Raw genomic sequence first — 18,844 nt, forward strand, 5'->3', positions numbered from 1 at the left:
AAGACTCTTAATGCAGTTAGAAAGAGCTACCATTGGAAGAGGCTTAAAGGTGACGTTCTCAAATATGTCACTGAGTGTTTGTCTTGCCAACGTATCAAAGCTGAACATGTCTTGATGCCAGGGAAACTGCAACCGCTTGACATCCCTCAAATGAAATGGGAATTCATCAGTGTGGATTTTGTTGTAGGCTTACCCCAAGTCCAGGGAGGATACAACTCCATCATGGTTGTGGTTGACATGCTTACCAAGGTTGCACATCTGATTCCAATAAAGACAAACTATAAAGCCTCCGACATTACAAGATTGTTTATCAAGGAGATATTCAAGCTACATGGGTTACCTAGAAGAATCATTAGTGATCGAGATTCTCTCTTCACATCACACTTCTCGAGAGCTATCTTTGAAGTTATTGGGACTCAACTCTGTTTTAGCACCGCCTACTATCCCCAAACGGATGGCCAAACAGAGCGAGTAAATCAAGTCATCGAGGATATGCTTAGGGCATACTGCTGTCGAGAGCCGAAAAGGTGGATTCAATACTTACCATTGGTTGAATTTGCCTACAATGCTTCTTACCAGCAGAGTATTCAGATGACTCCTTTCCAAGCATTGTATCGTCATGATTGTCGAAGTCCTCTAAACTTTTCTGATCCAACCCTAAGGGTTGAAGCATCAAGGCAGATGTTGGAAGACATGGATGACCAAATAAAGTCAATATGACAAGACATACAAGCGGCCAAGGATAGACAAAAGGCATACGCAGATTTGAAGCGTAAAAAAAGAGTCTTCAAGGAAGGAGACATGGTCTTCATTCGCGTATACCCTAAAAAGAGTTCTCTATCCCTAGGAGATTGCAAGAAGCAAAGCCCAAGGTATTGTGGGCCGTATAAAATCCTCAAATGCCTAGGACCCAATGCTTATAGATTGCGACTCCCTGAGAACCTAAAGGTTCACAATGTATTCCATATCAGCCTATTGAAAAAATACGTACCCAACCCTAACCATGTACTTGATGACCAACAAATTGTAATGCCTAGTCAAGGAGTCCTTGAACTAAGGCCGGATAGGATCTTAGGTGTTAGGGAGAGACAGTTAAGATCTAGAACCTTGAGAGAATGCCTCGTCTAGTGGAAAGATTATTCCGAAGAGGATGGCACTTGGGTAGATGAAGGCACTCTCAACCATCAATATCCCCAGTTTATCTCGAGATAAGGACATCTCGATTTTTCTAAGGGGGAGAGAATGTAATATATTAAATATAAAAAACGAATTTTTTTCCGCCCCACGGCGGCATACGGTGCTGGTGTGTGCGAGGGAGGATGGAGAAGCCAGCAAGCTCCTCGCTGGAGCTTGCTTGGCTCCCTCGCCATGCAGTCTGACAGGTAAGGGGGGGAGGATTCCCTCCCCTCCCCTATTTAAACAGGGGGTCCGCTCGGATAGAAACAAAGGGAGGAGGAGGAGAAGATCATATACGCTGCCCTACCCGAGTTTTGCCGGCTGATACTGCCGCCACTAGCCGCCGCTGCCGCCCATCACCTACAACTGCCCTCCACAGCGCCACCGTCTGACTTCTAGTTTCCTCCCCCCCCCCCCCCCCCCGCCACCCCCCCCTGCCAGATTATCTTTCCCCCCCTCCTGCCACGTGATAAGGAAGCTTCTTTGTAGAAGGTTCCTAAGGGAGGGGCTAATTAAGCCCCCTTTCACCCTACCCGAGTATCCCTTTTAACCTTTTCATCCCCCCCCCCCCCTCATAACTCTTTTTTTTTCACAACCCCTAAGCTTTTTTTTTTATCCCCCGTGTCCCCATTACTTCTCTCTTTCCCCCCCCTGGACCCCAAATCCAAACCATCATCATGGGCCCGGATGTTGTCCCGTGAGGAAGAAGTAGCCCGTGAGGAAGAGTAAAAGAGGGAAAGTAGAGGGAGTGAAAAGGAGTGGAGTAAAAGAGAAAGAGTAGGGAAAAGATAAAGAAAAGAAGGAGAGGAGTGAAGGAGGAAGAGTGGGGAAAGATAAAAGATAAGGAAGGAAAGTAGAGGATACGGAAGGGAAGTAGAGAGGAGTGAAGGAGAAAGGAGTAGTATGAAAGAAGTAGAGGGTGAGGAAAAGGTAAAGAAGAGTAAGAAAGGAGTAAAAGAGGAAGAGTAGAGAAGGAATAGAGGGAGATAGAAGGGTAAAAAGGGAGGAAAAAAAGAGGAGTGAAGGAGAAGGAGTAGGGAAGGAGAAGAAAAAAGTAGAGGAAGTGCAAGGAAGGAGAATAAGTGCCTTCTATACCTTTTACCCCAAGTCAAAGTTCTCCAAGGATTCTTGTGGTTGCAAAACCACACTCACCCATAAACTTTTTGCCAAGTATAGACCCTATAGGACCTTCTTAGGCTTTGTAAATCTTTTCCTCTCCCAAGAATCTAAGAATCTAAAGGTCCTATCATTCCTTCTCGTGACCAACCATTTTAACGACACCTTGCCTCGAAAGAGAGACGGTGGAATTCCAGAAGAAAGAGTAAAAGCTACCTTCACATTCGAACTACGATGCCGCCCAAGAAAGTCCAAGGAGTAGCTGCGGGAGATTCATCTCCCGGTATCCATGTGGATATCTCACCCCAAAACCAGGTTTTTCTTCTTGGCTTTAATTCGGTTTTAAGTCAATCATGCAAAGAGAAATTGTTAGGGATAGGATATATTTGTCCGAGTTATTTGTAATGAAGGACTTTAGCTTATTTGAATGAATGATAATGTATAGAACATAGTTTCCTTCGAATAGCATCATACATTATAAATTACGAGCAAGATTATCTATTTACTATAGTAGTATATTTCAGTTAAATCCTGAAGGTATAGAAATTGTATCTTGCACCATTAGTCCTATTCCTTTTTGCAACGAATCATTGTAAATGATTAAATTCATGAAAGGTTCTTTTTGTTGCTCAAATTACTAGGAAGTCATCATTGCTAATTGCACATCTTAGCAAGGGAAACGATTGTTAATTGCATGAGTTCGTCTGCAAGGAAAAAAGGAAGATTAAATTGAATTGTACCGACTGAAAAATCAATTGTCACAAGGATAACAAAACCGTGATGAGGCGATCAATATTACCTTCCAAAAGATAACCAAACCAATCTAAACTTAGAAATACCATGCCCGCAAAAATATGCCTTAGAAATGATTTAAAGACCAAAGAAACATTCATACCTTAAGCACTTGACTACTTTCCTTATTGTAGGGTCAATAAATTCGTAAAGATAAAGAACTAGGGTTTGTCCCTGAGGTTCTTAAAAAGAAACCCTAGGTTCGACATACGTCAGCTTAAAGAAACCTAAACAGATTATTTCAATGTAGGACGTGCGCAGCAAGTTTGAAGTCATGTAGTCTTGTGACTGGTTCACAAGACGAAAGGGTAAATAACCTCAACAAAGATGGCAGATCCTTACGCAAGTTATCTTGCAAAAGAACGTATTCGTAAATATCCTTCTAAATAAGGAAAGTTATAAACCGGAAACTAAAATATCTAATAAACTTTAGGGTTGACCAAGTTGGGTTAATAAGGTACGCCCTAACCCGGACTATAAAGGATCTCGCCAAGTTACAAGACACCTTGGGAACGAGTGCTGATACACTCAAAAGGAAAGAATAATTCCTTAGCAGTTTGCCAAACAACACGATCGATTTTAATGGAAATGTTTGTGCTTGCTAGAGATTTTTTTTTAGCACTGTTTGAATTATGAATTACAAATTAAATGAATACCTATACTTCAGGTTGAAGGCTTGAAGGGAGAGGCAATTTCAGTTACCCCCGACTGCCTGTCTAACCCTAACCAAGGGGGTTGTTAACCGCGCCAGGAACGTGGACCGAACCCGCCGCGAGATGTCTCTCCGTTGAGCTCTACTTGGAGCAGGAGGATGCTTGGGTGCCAGGGGGGGCTCTGGCCGTAAATCCCTCGCCTTCCGGGTCCTGCGCAAGAGGCTCACGTGACTCGGGATTGGATCTCGATGCCCGCATACTAGTTTACGGGCGGAAGCTTGGAATAGTGATCCCTGCGGATTACTGGATAGCCTTCGGGCAGATTATGGACAAGCCTACGGGCGGAACTCATTGTATTTTCAAAAGATAAAATGATGAAATGCTAATAAAGAACTTACTTGATATTGTTTTTCTATGTCACGTGATAAGATTACGTGAAGGAACCAGTGCTTAATGGATTAATTAAAGAAGCTGATTGTTATATGTCAAATCAATGTGTTAGATAATTACATAACTAAAAACAAACCGAGGAAAGTGCGGAGGATGGGTCATGGGTCCGTCCTACGGTTGGGTGGTCTCGGTTAGCCGAGAACTTTTCTCAAAAATCTCGAAGAACAGCGAGATAATCATCAAGATGAACAACGGAAGCGATGACCTAGAGTTATGTCTTACCCGATTTACGCTGTTTTAGGGGAACGGAATGGGACTATGCATTATGGCAGAGAGGTTGAGCTTTGCATTCTCCTTGAACCAAGTGCAGCGTGAATCCGCTTCGGACCTAGCGTTTCTGCGTAAAGTAGTTCGCTGGGGTCCGACGCTAGTTGCTGTTAGTTAATGACCAATCAGAAAAACCCTAATTCCGGTCGATCCTAAGTGGGAACGGCTAGGATACTTCCGCTACGTGGCAGATGCAGAAAGTCCTAGATCGCAAATCCCGTAACATTCCATGGGAGTGCCGGGTGGAGCTTTCTAGACATCCTTTCCGATGGACTGCTAAGACGTGTCCTGGATGACACTAGGAGGACACGTTACACCTGCTGCCTGCAAGTAAAGTATCAGCCCAGGAATGTGTACATTTGTCCTACTGGCTGCAAGTAAAGCATCAACCCACTCCCATTGGTTTGATGATCAAATCATATAAGGTATAGTTTGGTTTCTCATACCAAGTTGAGGCTTTTTCTTCCTCTGGTTAAGCCTCTAGATTGGTGAGACATTGGGCTATACTGATCAAACGGGAAGCATGGAGAATCTGGAAAAAGTGACCTTTATCACATGATTTTCTTGCAATTAGTGAATATGTGGACCTAAACTGTTGTATCTACAGTGGGTCTTCCACTAGAGCAGTAGCTATAAGTGCTGCCTGGACCCATTACAAGATACACTAACATAAGTAAAAAGCTGAACGTAGACTAAGGTGTTATGCGTTTTGAGACTATTGCTTGAAGCAGTGAAGTGATACAGTATAAGAACCTGGAAGTAGAATCCTGAGCGACTGTCTCAAAAATGTATGCTGGCTCTTCTTCTTCGTCATCAGATTCTGTTCATGTTGCAGCCAAGTATCAGTGTCGATTGATAATAAATAAAGGAACTTGTTTGACACTACAGTGAAATTAAAGGCCTTCATGTGAACCTGGAGGAGGATTTAAGTAGAAATCAACAAGGCGACATATCCCATCATCTGATTTCTCATTTGGCTCCTGCAGTAGGCCCACAGCTGAATCACAATCTTTTCAAACATTATACACAATCCAAACTTACCAGATTTAGTATACCTGCATCCAAAAAAAATATTTTCGGTCATCATTCTTAAATTTCAATATATAAACACGCCCGCTTGATTGTTGTACCTGAATAATACTCAAGCCAGTGAACAAGCAATTATGAGTTGTAACTGATATAGTGTGTCCAAAAAAGAGGGAGGCAAAAAGTAATACTTAAAAGCCAGAAAAGAACTTTCAGAAGGGCAACTGTACTGTACTTTCTCATAATTTGCCTCGTGTGGAAATACAAGTATATCCTGGCTAAATTAAGGAGTTGTATCTCAAATTTGGGATTACATATACACACATTTACGCACTAATAAAAATCAGGACATAGGATACATCTTCAAGGGAATCTAATGTCCTCTCCTGCCATTGAACTCGCAGAAATCCTTCTCCCTGTTTTGAAATGCATGCATAATGTTGTGGTTTCTCTCTCTCTCTCTCTCTCTCTCTCTCTCTCTCTCTCTCATATGTATGCACGTGCACACATCATAACAAATCTGATTCACTTATTTATCTACTTATTTATGGATTTATAGATAAATCTCTATCGACCTATTTACTTATTTATGTATATTAATACATAGATATATTCACCCACCTACCTGAAACGAGCCTTCCTTTTAATAGAAGGGTGGTGGAACCTTAAAATATACTGATTACGGCAAGCAATAAATTCATAAAATAAATGACGAATTGAAAATTCAACATTTTACCACCTTGAGCTAGAATGCCCTCAAGAATTGAGACGAGCCAACACCCGGTTGGCCCCAAAATGTTAGCACCCGTGGCGGTATTTCTTTTTGCATTAATTCAAAAAAAGTAGTTGTACAATTGAGATTTGACTCAAATCGCCAAGAAGATGGTAGGCCTTGTCTCGATGGTCGATATGCCTTGGAGTTCCCAATTTCCTCTATCAATCGAGCCAATTCTCTTACAACTCTATGACCAGCAATCATAAAATCCAATTTGCCCCTTGATTCAACCATTAAGCAAGCTCAAATTGAATTCTTTTCCAGTTGCATGATGTCCACTAATCGAATTTACATCAGCAACCTTCCTCAATCACTAAGGCATGCATGCTCGCATTCCAACCTAGCCATGCAAACCCTAAACCTTGCTGGTTTCAAACTCAGATCAACAAATCCCCAATTAGCAACACATCATGTAACCAGCCTTCCTTCCGTGGATGGGTGGTAAATCCTTGATTACAACTTAATTACAACAACAAACAATTAGTGCAAATTTGAAAATACAAATTTACCTACTGATCTTGGACAATGCACACCCGATTGGCCCCAAAATTGGCGCCCCTTTTGGTATTTCTTTAGCTTTATTAGAGAAAAAGTTTATTTAAAATGGGATTCTCCCAATCCCTTTTGGTATTCCAACTCCCCTTGCTGTGATGAATCACCACCAAGTCTTTAATCCGATTTGCCCCTTGATTCGGGCAATCAATTGGCCTTCGCCCGCTTTGATAGAGATGGAAAACGCCTCAAATTCAATTATTTGCTGGTCCCTCCACTTGAATAGGCTAAAAACAGCCTCAACCCTGTTGAATCCAAGTCTTACAGCATCCAATTTCTGACACACTTCCTGAGGCTGTTGGTAAACCCTAATTTTGCTGCAAATTAGGGTTTACATCAGAGAAATCTGAAATTTCTCAGCCTCCATGGGTCCAAATGCTGAGATCTTCGGAGCACGACTGTGAAATGGTTGGGAGATGAGACGAAAAGCTGTAGAGAGAGAAAATTCAGAGTTTTGTCGCAAAGAATGACTGAAAGTCAATCAAATGCAGTTGTTGCCCTGCCACAACAGCTTGCAGATGCAAAGAACTGAAGAAAATCAATCATTTACTGCTGTTGCCTCGTCTCAACAGCCTGTAGATGTTGTTTCCTGCTGTTGATTGGTCTTCTCTTGCCCTTGACAACCTCAGAAGGTCCTCCAATGGTTGCAAATCAAACCAACAGTCTCTCCTTCCTCTCTCTTGCAGGCTGAATTTATAAAAATGCCTCTCTCCAACCTCTAAAGACGTTTTTTAGTCTTGCATGGGCATTTTTGACAAGTGGCAGCCTTCCCAAATGGTTTTTCTAACATTTTTCATAATTAAATATTAATTTTCAGCCTTTAAATATTGAATATTAATCTAATAATTATTTCGGTGCCTTGAAAAATAATCTGATTGGCCAATAATTAAATTGGCTAGGCAACTTCCATTCCCAAGTATCTCTGCGCCATCTTTGACCATCAGATTGACGTTAGGTACCATTAAATGCCACTTCTCTAGTGTCACCAATTGACACTTATGGCCAAATGGATGGCCTAGGCCAACAACTGGCACCAGATACCATCAAGTACATGTGTGGCATAACTTATAGCAACTTTTGCCTTTGACATCCCTGTGATTTCTTCGGGTCTCGAGCTCATAAATTTACTTTAACCCCAGTTGCACCTCACATGTAAAACATTTACTTAATCATGTGATTAAAAATTAATCCACATGTTAATTGAGGTTTCCAAAATACATGTCCTCATGACACATCGTGTACAAATCCAAGGCTCAAATCTCCAATTTCCATTGCTAGATTGCACATGTATCCGAAAAAGCAGAAGCATGAGAGAAAAATCTCTGATTTTCAGCCCTAAAAAAGCAACTATCATCAATTTCCAGCTTAAATAGTCACCAACATCATTAATCCTCAATTTGCCCCTTGTTTCTAAATGATAAAGAGGGCAAATCAGAACTTCAACAACATGCAGATCAATCTTGCTGTAGATCACCAGATCTCTTCAAAATTCAAATTTGTTGTTAATCTTTAGATTTATAGCAATAATCCTTCATAAATGGCTGATATTTTTCGGCACAAATATGAAGCCAGTTGCTAAACCCTAATTTATGCTAAAATCAAGTTTGTAACAGCAAATTGAGGGGAGAGATTTCAAATTTGCTGAGGAAGAAGAGATAAGCACTTGATTACATAGAATTATCCAACTTTCTCACAAGAGAAATGCTTGCACAACAGTTGCCCTCTATTTCTACCCCAAAAAATGCAGTAGGATAGTTTACCCTACCATTCAAGCCCCAAAAAGTGTCATCGATCAAGTCATTTTGCTGTTCCAGCCCAAGAAAATGTTGTAGATCAAGTTACCCTACTGAAATTAGGGTTCTCTTGCTATTCACTGCCCCAAAAACAGCCCCAGACCAAGTCACTTTGATGGCTTAGCTGCTCTCTCTCAGCCCACAAATGAATTCTCCACCCTCTGAATCCAAATTTGCCCCAAACAGTCACAGAGGACCTTGCATGGCTCCCAAACTTAGCTAACTGCCAAGTGTCAAACATGCCCATGCAAACTTGGTCTCTAGACTTAAATTTCCAGCCAATAATAATAGATTTAAATGAAATGTACATGGCCCCTACCCAAACTTTGGCCATGCTCAACCCCAATTTTATATTCCTAACCTCTTTGAACCTAAAAGTCTTGAAACTTCCCACAAATCATTGTCTAGGGCATGAAATCATTCTAAGGGCCCATTCAATCAATCAAGCCAAACTAGTCAAAACATCTATACACAAATACGAAATTTTTGGACTGCATTGTGCTGTTCAAAATCAGATCACCTTTAATTTTGGTCACATCTTCATCCTTTTTCAACCTACAAATCCTTTAGTGTTTTGGGTCATGGTTCATGGTTCTTGAAGGGCAAGCTACACTAGTTCTTTCTCCAATAACTCCTGCAGCTATTTCATTCTCATGCTGTAAATTCTGAAGCTTTTTTTTGCGAGCATGTATCCTTTATACAGTTGTAACTAGAGCTTTGAGCATATGCACATCCTATCAAGATTGTATGCCTCAAACTAGGTCCTACAGTGTTTGCTCTTGGTCAAAATGTCAACTTGCTTACAAAGAAAATTGTTATTTCACTATCTAATGAAGTGAAAGATCACCAATCAATAATGCACATAAGGTAACCATGTCAAAAATGTGACAAAATGGATAAGGCATGAAGGCAATCTGCAAGATACTCAAGCACATTGTCAAGAGTGGATGCAGCAATGGAAGCATAAACGTATGCTGTAATTGTTAGCTTGCCTACATTAGTCATGTCAGTTTGTCATCTCGTCACTGTGAGCTCCTATTAGAGTCTAACGGAGATGTAGGAGCTCCAACAGTTTAGGTGCATTTTCTTTATTTGTCAACTTCCTATCTGCATTCCTACGCCACTTTCTGCTTTCCACAATCTGCCTACACCTACAGACATGGTCATTGTCATCTAGGATTTTTTCCGAGGTCCCCCCTATTTTTTTGGCATTTTTCTCTTCAATGACCAGCATTTATTGCTTGTCGGTCAATATTTATGGCCCCTGCAAGAGCAAGTCAGCCAATTTTTTGGTGTTTTGGCTATTTATAGCTGCACCTCTCACTCGACAGAGACACACACTCTTCAATCTTCAGTCTTCCATTTACAAGCGCGCACTCCGACTCTATGCTTAGTGCTGCCATCATCATCAACCTAATCTAGTGTCCTCATCTTCAATCTTCAATCTTCCATTACAAGTGTGCACTCCAACTCTCTATGCTTAGTGCTACCATCGTCATCAACTTGATCTAGTGTTCTCATTGACGCTTTGGGCTATGTTGTCAGAGCGTTTGGGGTCGAAAGTTTACCGCAGGGGTAAGAGACAGCCGGTGAAGGGAGATTCAAGGAGGGGAAAGGAGTAGACGGAAAAGAAGGGGTTTGAAGAAATAGAAGACGTAAAAGAATCCTTTTCTTTTTTATCGATGGAACAACACTACAAATGGTTCAACCCTAGTATAGTCCCATCGTATAGTTATTTTCAATATTGTTTCATAGGCCACCCACTTACTTATAATGTTATCTTTACCTTACTGATGAGATGACATTAGACATGGATGCACTCTGGATTTTGTCTCATAGGCCACATTGCCCTCATGTAGACGTTAATCTCTGTGTGTGTGTGTGTGTGTGTGTGTGTGCGCTTCTCTTTGTATTCATGTTTCTCTTCCGTTGTGCACTCATAGTAATAAATTGCTGAACAAAAGGACAGAAGAGAGAAACAGGAAAGAACAATACAAAGAAGAATTTACAAAAGAATGCTCTGAAAATGAAATCCATACACCAAACACAAGAATGATGCATACAACAGTGAGTGACTAGCTCATAGGCACTGGCACCGACTCCCTCTCTTCACAAAACCTACAGGTGATAATGTAACTAACTGAGGAGGGAGCTCTATATGAATTGAAGAAAACAATGCCAAAATCGCAACAAGTCGACAAGCATAAAATGCTCAAATAAGTATCATAGACACCACAATAAAATACCTAAAAATGCCTAGCCATGCCCATTATAACTCAAACTCACACGAGTTGTCTAGACTAGTGACACCCTCTCTCAGATCATGGGTCATCTGATACAATACAAGAATACAATGATAAAGTCTAATCATAGTTCGTACAACAAAGAATCACTAGACTAAAACCATGGATACCCACACAATGGATGATCAAGCCACTACCAAAGTGCCTTAAAGAGAACATGATGTCAATGTCAATCGTACCGTCTTTAAATAAAAAGAGAAGTCATAACAGATCTCTATGTCCGTCAACAATGTCTCACAATAGCATACAAGATCATCATGTTAAAAATGCCTCTGAACATAAGTGACCATGAATTCTTTACCTTCAGCCAAGACAGCCAATGTGCCCCCTCATGTGAGCTCGAACTAGGAGTCAATCCCGCTCTATGTCAAGTAATGGCCCATCATAAACCTCAATGTCAATCCCAACTCTAGGATTTAAATCTGCCAAACTTCAATCAATGCATCAAGAAAGTCCCTCTCTAGAACCTATGCACCTGTATATCTGTATAGATGACCCTCGTTGGCCCTACTGCACCACCCCCTTTGTAATATTCCCGCCACAACATTTCATATCAAGAAACCAATTCGGGCTTGAGGCGTTTTTAAAAAAATTACTCGTCGAGCTATCACATAAGTGACCACACATAATTTTCTTAATATCGAGTCTTGCATTAAATCAATTCCGCAATCCGACACGAGAAGATGTCTCGATGTTTCCAGCCAACAAAAAGCAAAGACGCCTCGTAAATAATATTACGGCGGCTTGATCATAATTTTTCTCGCATTCTATTTGATTTAGTATTCCCAATTCCATTTAATGTGTTAAAGATCGCATTGATTCATAACCGCAAGACAAATTGCAAAAGCCTTAATCAATAGATAAAGAACGTGCAAGAACGAGCATGATATTGAGTAAATTAAGTATCAAAGAGTATAGCATGACTTTATAAACTAGATAAGTCATAAAGTAACTTGGGCAAAAACCACCAAATGAAACCGTTTTGAAGAAAAAAAAGACGTTTTTTTTAAAATAGGCAAAAAATCATGACCTTTTTTACGCCTGGAGGGAGAAAAAGCATTTAAAAATTATCCCCATGCCACCATCCAACAGGTAGGCAATCAAAATGCCTTTTAAATCAAGCTCACTTGGCTCTTAGCAAGTAGCCAAAAGAATGAGTCAACTGCATGCTCCCCCTCATGGCTATAAATACACCCCTTCTCCTTCACAAAGAAAGCAAGAAGGAAGACCTGGTGATGATAAAAAAATTTCTCTACTTCTCTTTTCCATTGTAGCTTGAACCTTGAAGAAGTAAAATACCCCTCTTCTACCTTATTTCCATTTTCTCTACCCCCTATTACGCCTTCCTTCCATACAGCCATATCGCTAAGCAAAACGCTAGCAAAAAAATTTTGGATGACCATCAACTCTCACTAAACTACCACGTCAATTTCGCCTGACATCCATGGCCCCACGAGATCGTAGAAATTCAAAAAGCCCATTTGAAGCAAGGGAAGCAAAGAACGTGGCCGATGGAAAATATGACGCCATAGGAATTGGCGAAACCCCTGTTATAACAAACCTGAGAGAGGTAACATCTCATGGGTTTGGAAAAAAATAATGTTTTATAAGCTTTTGCTATATTTGGCTTTAAATGATTATAAACGCATTTTAAAGAAAATGCATGTGAACTGCCGCTTAAGAAAATAGCCTAAGTAATATAATAATTAACTATTCAATGAAAAAACTCTTTCACTTGAAAAAGGATTATATGCCTGTCATTAAGAAAATATCGTAATTATGATTTATTTCGTTATATTTATTGTTATTTCGTTAATGACACATGTGATCATAATAATAATAAAAAGATAGGCGGTATTAAAGAATGGAATATTTTATAATTTTTTCCTAAAAGTGGCTCTCTATTTCATTTTGCTAATGATAAACAGACGCATATAAGTTTTATAATAATTTATAAAAATTTATTTAGATAATATCATGAAATAATCAATGCATTAAATCAACAAAAAATTGTATAGAAAAATATATACTAGAAACGCAAAAACTAAGTGCGTGGAAATATATTTCGATGTGTGAAAGATGAAAGAAAAATTGCACTTATGATTTTTGCATTGCTCAGAATAAAGTTTTCAAAAAAACAATCAGCATTGCACTTAGGACATAGCTAAATGAAAATTGATCTTTCTAGATAACGTTGAAAGTTCGACAAATGGTTGAACATCGTCGATTAAACCATGGAATATGAGTAGAATAAAATAAAAATTATTTTCTTGCTGAAAGCACAAGCAATGTTAATATTAATGATTATATTAGCGAGAGCGTCAATATTATGAGTTAATCCACGTATAAATCAATAAAAAAACCTAACCTAAAGTATCGAGAATGTTGAAGCAAAAACAACTATAAAATACTCGACAACCTTGAAACTATTATTATCGAGAAATTAAATAAATATCGAAAGCCTGTAGGACTTGTTGGATATTGATAATAATTTCTCGATATAAATTCTAAAGTCTAAACAGACTTGGAAAAGCATTTGAAACCTTGCTAAGAGCGGGTTAGAGCAAGGCAATGCATGGACTACTTGCCATAGGTATAAATGCCCATATTATCTTTTAGGGTGGAAATACCAAATTTTTCATAAGAATAAAATAGACTTCAAATTCGCGAAACACTTGCAAATCCCAAAAAAGAGTTGCAAGTAGGAAACGAAACCCTAAGAATAAGGTGGGACTTTAAAATAGAAACCCCAAATTTGGGTGGATTGCTTCCTATGCTAAAAACACTTGCTACTGTTTCTTTTTTATTTGTGTATGCATTGATGGTTGCACATGAAAGATTGATTGTGCTTGCAACAATTAGATCTTATTGTAAATATACAATCAGGATAATAAGAGAAAAGATCGCGATATACCTCCCCCATGGCTAGACGCGGAACCCTACTCCAAGGGGGATTATTTTGTACCGCCGCGAGGAGCTTTGGACAGGCCCCGATGGCAAGAGGTGAGGAATCTGTTAGACAAGAAGAGGCAGGAGTGCCAAGGGGGCTCTGAAAGTAAATCTCTCGATCACTTCTAGAAACTACATGACCCTCACACGAATCAGGATGGGATCTTGGAGTCCCCATTACTAGTAAAGGAATGGAAATCTTGGAGGGTTTGTTTTCTTCTGCACAGACAAAAGGGATTTTCCAGTAAACGGAGGTTTATCTTCTACGTAGGCAGAAGGGGAAAAGCATTGTATTTGCCAAAAGACTGTTTTCTCTGTCTTTGTGTTGTACCGTAAAATTATGCGAAGGAACCTATGATAACGGGTTAATTAACGAAGCTGCTTTCTGATGTTATTACTTAATGTCATAGGTAATTAAAAAACTAAAGAAAACCATTTGTGGAAAGCAGATAGGCGAGATTCTTGACGGATCCGTCCTACAAATGGATGGTCCCAGTAAGCTGGGAGCTTCTCTCAAGAGATTGAACGAAACGTTAATTAGGAAAAATTAGGTAGAGCTGAGCGTTGACTTACCTAGGGTCAAGTCTTAAAACCTTGATCAAAAATTATCTTAGGAGACATGTGCAGCGGCTGTGCCAAAACTCCGTTAAGGTTCCCTGAATCCTAACCAATTGCTGGAAAAAAGCATTGCACTCCATGAACCAAGGGTAACTACGATTGCTCCAATCAAACAAGAAGCCCTTGTGGGACACCTCCAATGGAGCTAGCGAATGCATCGAGACCTCTGTTGTCAAATTAGGACCTCGAGCTTGCAAGTTGATTCTCGTGGGGACGACCGGTACCTTCCGTTACGTGGTGAACTCTGGGAAACCTAGATGATAGATCCCGTGCATTCTCGCGAGTGCCAGGCAAAGCCGTCTAGGATAGTTCTCCGATGGACCACTAAAACGTGCTACCAGGGAATTGTTAGGTAGGCATGTGACACGTGGTATCAAAGCATAATTAAAATTAAAAATATCTATGGTTTTTAAGACCAACTATTCTAAGTAATAATCAGCCTGCTGATTATTAAGGGATAAACTTTGACAGAATAATGCAGCCTAGAACCAGTTCCTTGTTTTTCGAGCAATGTACACATCTGCACTGAAATTTACGGATGACGAGTGGAAACGAGAAATGATGAGGATACTCAATCGCCTATATGATCCAACCCCTGTGAATCGCAAAAGAAGATGGTTCTGGAATGAGCGTTATTGTTACATCGAGGCCTCGATTCTTCAACATGCAAACTAATCTAAAACGCCTTGAATGCATGAGAAATTTAAAAGTAGTTGAGGCCTTTATCTTTTGTCCGTATAGAAGGAATCCACTTATGATTACCAGTGGTCGGTAGATACGTCTAGACCGTTATGTCTATGACAAAATACTGAAGGTAATCCCAATCGACAGGATTATAATCCAAGGACGTCGCAAGTATCAAGATTACCGTATCCATGGTTTTCCGGACCTGTCATTTCCACAGTATAGGTTTCTGGACATAGACAGCAATTGGCCTACCTTCTTCTACATAAATGTAATCGATATCCATCCCTGAAAAAGAAAAATATAATGATATTTTGTTTTGAAAATTGTACATAGCATCCAACCTATCCTATCGAATTTGATGTATCTCTATTTGTAAAAATTTACTGTTTGTAAATATCCCTTACTTGTAAAAATCGTAGCATATGGCTACTAATAATAAAAGATAACAGTGGCTAGATTTTGCAAAAATATTGTGTTCTTTGACCCTTCATGTTTTACAAAACTAATAAGATATGTTAATGTGTAAACGAAGCTCAAAAGTTTAAGCACTAAACTAATTTGTGAAACTTATGATATTGTGTAAATATCCCTTACTTGTAAAAATCGTAGCATATGGCTACTAATAATAAAAGATAACAGTGGCTAGATTTTGCAAAAATATTGTGTTCTTTGAGTCTTCATGTTTTACAAAACTAATAAGATATGTTAATGTGTAAACGAAGCTCAAAAGTTTAAGCACTAAACTAATTTGTGAAACTTATGATAACCCAAGGTAATACAGCTATCGCTAGTCCGACTCAAATTCAAAAGAAGAAGTATCTCCTTAAGCAGGTTTAGCCACTGGAATTTGATGGCAAGGACAAAGACGTTGAAGCTGAGGCAAGGATTTGGATTGAGACCACGGAGAACTACTTTACTGCCACCGGAACTACCCCTGCTAATCAAGCTATGATCGCCAAGTTAAAATTGACCGGTCAAGCACGCGATAGATAACATAAATACTATCTAAAACTTGACATTGCGAAGCAAAGGAGTATCAAAAGGGTAATTGATCTTGATTAGATTATGAATATAATGAAGAATATGAACAATTAATAACCTAGCCCAAGAAAACACAAATCAATAGCTCATATTGTCTCAAGTAGATAGAATAGAGTAATGATATAAACTAAAGGTCTTGAGTGAGTTTTTTTTTTTTTTGACAAGCTATACAAGAACAAAGAAATGTCCAATTATTTTCTTGTTGAAAGCACACACAATGTTAATATTAATGATTATATTAACGAGAGCATCAATATCATGAGTTGACCCACGTATGAATCAATGAGAAAACCTAACCTAAAATATTGAAAAAACCTAACCTAAAATAAGGATAAAATAGACTTCAGATTCACGAAAGACTTGCGGATCCCGAAAAAGAGTTGCAAGTAGGAAGCGAAACCCTAAGAATAAGGTGGAACCTTAAAAGTTAAACCCTAAATTTGGGTGGACTGCTTCCTATGCTAAAAACACTTGATGCTATTTCTTTTTTATTTGTGCATGCATTGATGGTTGCACAAGAAATATTGATCGTGCTTGCAACAATAAAATCTGATTGTAAATATAGAATCAAGATAATAAGAGAAAAGATTGCGCTATGCCTTCTCCATGGCTAGACGCGAAACCCTACTCCAAGGGGGATTATTTTGTACTGCCGACCGCAAGGAGCTTTCGACCGGCCCCGATGGCAAGAGGTCACTCGGTGAGGAATCTGTTAGACAGGAAGAGACAGAAATGCCAAGGGGGCTCTGGCCGTAAATCTCTCGATCGCTCCTAGGAACTGCCTGACCCTCGCACGAATCAGGATGGGATCCTGGAGTCCCCAGTACTAGTGAAGAGATGGAAATCTTAGAGGTTTTGTTTTCTTCTGCATAGACAAAAGGGATTTTCCAGTAAACTGAGGTTTATCTTCTACATAGGCAGAGGAGAAAAAGCATTGTATTTACCAAAATACTATTTTCTGTCTTTGTGTTGTGTCCTAAAATTATGCGAAGAAACATGTGATAACGGGTTAATTAACGAAGCTGCTTTCATATGTCATAACTTAATGTGATAGGTAATTAGAAAACTAAAGAAAACCATTTGTGGAAAGCGGATGGACGAGATCCCTGACAAATCCGTCCTATGGATGGGTGGTCCCAGTAAACTGGGAGCTTCTCTCAAGAGATTGAACGAAACGTTAATTAGGAAAAATTAGGTAGAGCTGAGCGTTGACTTACCTAGAATCAGGTCTTAAAACCTTGATGAGGAATTATCTTAGAGGAAAGGTGCGGCGGCTATGCCAAAACTCCATTAAGGTTCCCTGAATCCTAACCAATTGCTGGAAAAAGTGTTGCACTCCATGAACCAAGGATAACTACGATCGCTCCAGTCGAACGAGAAGCCCTTGTGGGACACCTTCGATGGAGCTAGCTGATGTATCGAGACTTCAATTGTCAAATTAGGACCCCGAGCTTACAGGTTGATTCTCGTGGGGAAGGTCGATACCTTCCGTTACAGGGTGGACTTAGGAAAACCTAGACGATAGACCCCGTGCATTCTCGCGAGTGTGAGGTGAAGCCGTCTAGGATAATTCCCCAATGGACGACTAAAACGTATTACCAGGAAATTGTTAGGTAGCCACGTGACACTCTCACACTCCCTCTCAGGCATTGGAGAGTTGTGAGAGAGAACCACATCACGTATACTCAAAATCCAAAGAAGGAGGGGCGCCAAACTCTTCTTGCGATCTGAAGAAGATGATCATGTCTACGCCTTGGCTTTGACCTTGGCTAGAGAATCCCAATTAAAGTTTGAGAAAGAGGATGACTCAACAAGGAATCCTTATCCTTCTTATTTTCCTTTTCTTCCTCCAGTTTGCTAACTATTAGCAATCCTTATACAAATGTCCCTTCTTATCATAGTGCTTGAAACCAACCTTCCTTCTCAGAATAGAGTGGTAAATACTCTGATTAAGTACTAATTATAACAGCATAAAGTTCACATAAACTGAAAATACACACTTTACCACTTTAATTTTGGACATTGGACATCTTGTTGGCCCCAAAATTGGCACTCATTGCCGTACTTGTTTATTTTATATTGCAAATGGAAGGAGTACAACTAAGATCCTTTGATCTCCTCCGCTAATCCAAGTGCCTCTTGTTGTCAAAATTAACCAACAAGTCTCCAAACAATTGGCCCCTTGGTTTGCTTGGGAATTGGCCTTCACCCTGCTACTTCAAAGACAAATCCAGTCCTGAATCTAATTTTGGCTGGCCAACCTCTTGAATCTTCCTAAAATTTCTCAAATTCAGCTACTAGAATTTAAGTCCTAGGACCTCAATTCTAAGCACGCATTTCGAGGCGGCTGTCAAAACTCTAATTTTTGCTATAAATTAGAGTTTACAACAGATATTAACTGAAATCTCTTCCTCTAATAGCTCAATCTACCGAAAAATCATGAAATAACTTGGAAAATGATTGGGGGTGAGAGAAAATGCTGTAGAGAGAAATTTCAACGTTTCATTGCGAGAAACGCTGAAAAATCGCTGCTGCCCTACTCAAACAGTCATGAAAGCTATCACCTACAGCTTAGGACCACCAAAAAGACTGTTGCCCTCTCTTGTATGTTGTCATCTGCACCAGGAGGACCTTGGGTTGCTGTCA

At 39.7% G+C, this 18,844-nt stretch overlaps 1 protein-coding gene across 3 annotated transcripts in view; it reads right to left on the minus strand.

Annotated features, from left to right (window-relative positions):
• The window catches only part of RPN13 (regulatory particle non-ATPase 13), a 43,175-nt gene that overhangs the window by 20,583 nt on the left and 3,748 nt on the right, over positions 1-18,844 (minus strand). For all 3 annotated transcript variants that reach the window (XM_087695943.1, XM_087695942.1, XM_087695941.1), the window contains exons 3-7: positions 5,840-5,896; positions 5,716-5,754; positions 5,510-5,584; positions 5,368-5,434; positions 5,208-5,274 (exon numbers count right to left, since the gene is read on the minus strand). In XM_087695943.1, the coding sequence (XP_087552069.1) occupies positions 5,208-5,274; positions 5,368-5,434; positions 5,510-5,584; positions 5,716-5,754; positions 5,840-5,896 (305 nt within the window). The remainder of the gene's footprint in view (positions 1-5,207; positions 5,275-5,367; positions 5,435-5,509; positions 5,585-5,715; positions 5,755-5,839; positions 5,897-18,844) is intronic.

This window comes from Lygodium microphyllum, chromosome 16 (assembly GCF_053477565.2).
Source record: "Lygodium microphyllum isolate KBCC chromosome 16, Lygodium_microphyllum_v1.1.10, whole genome shotgun sequence".
Taxonomy (NCBI): domain Eukaryota; kingdom Viridiplantae; phylum Streptophyta; class Polypodiopsida; order Schizaeales; family Lygodiaceae; genus Lygodium; species Lygodium microphyllum.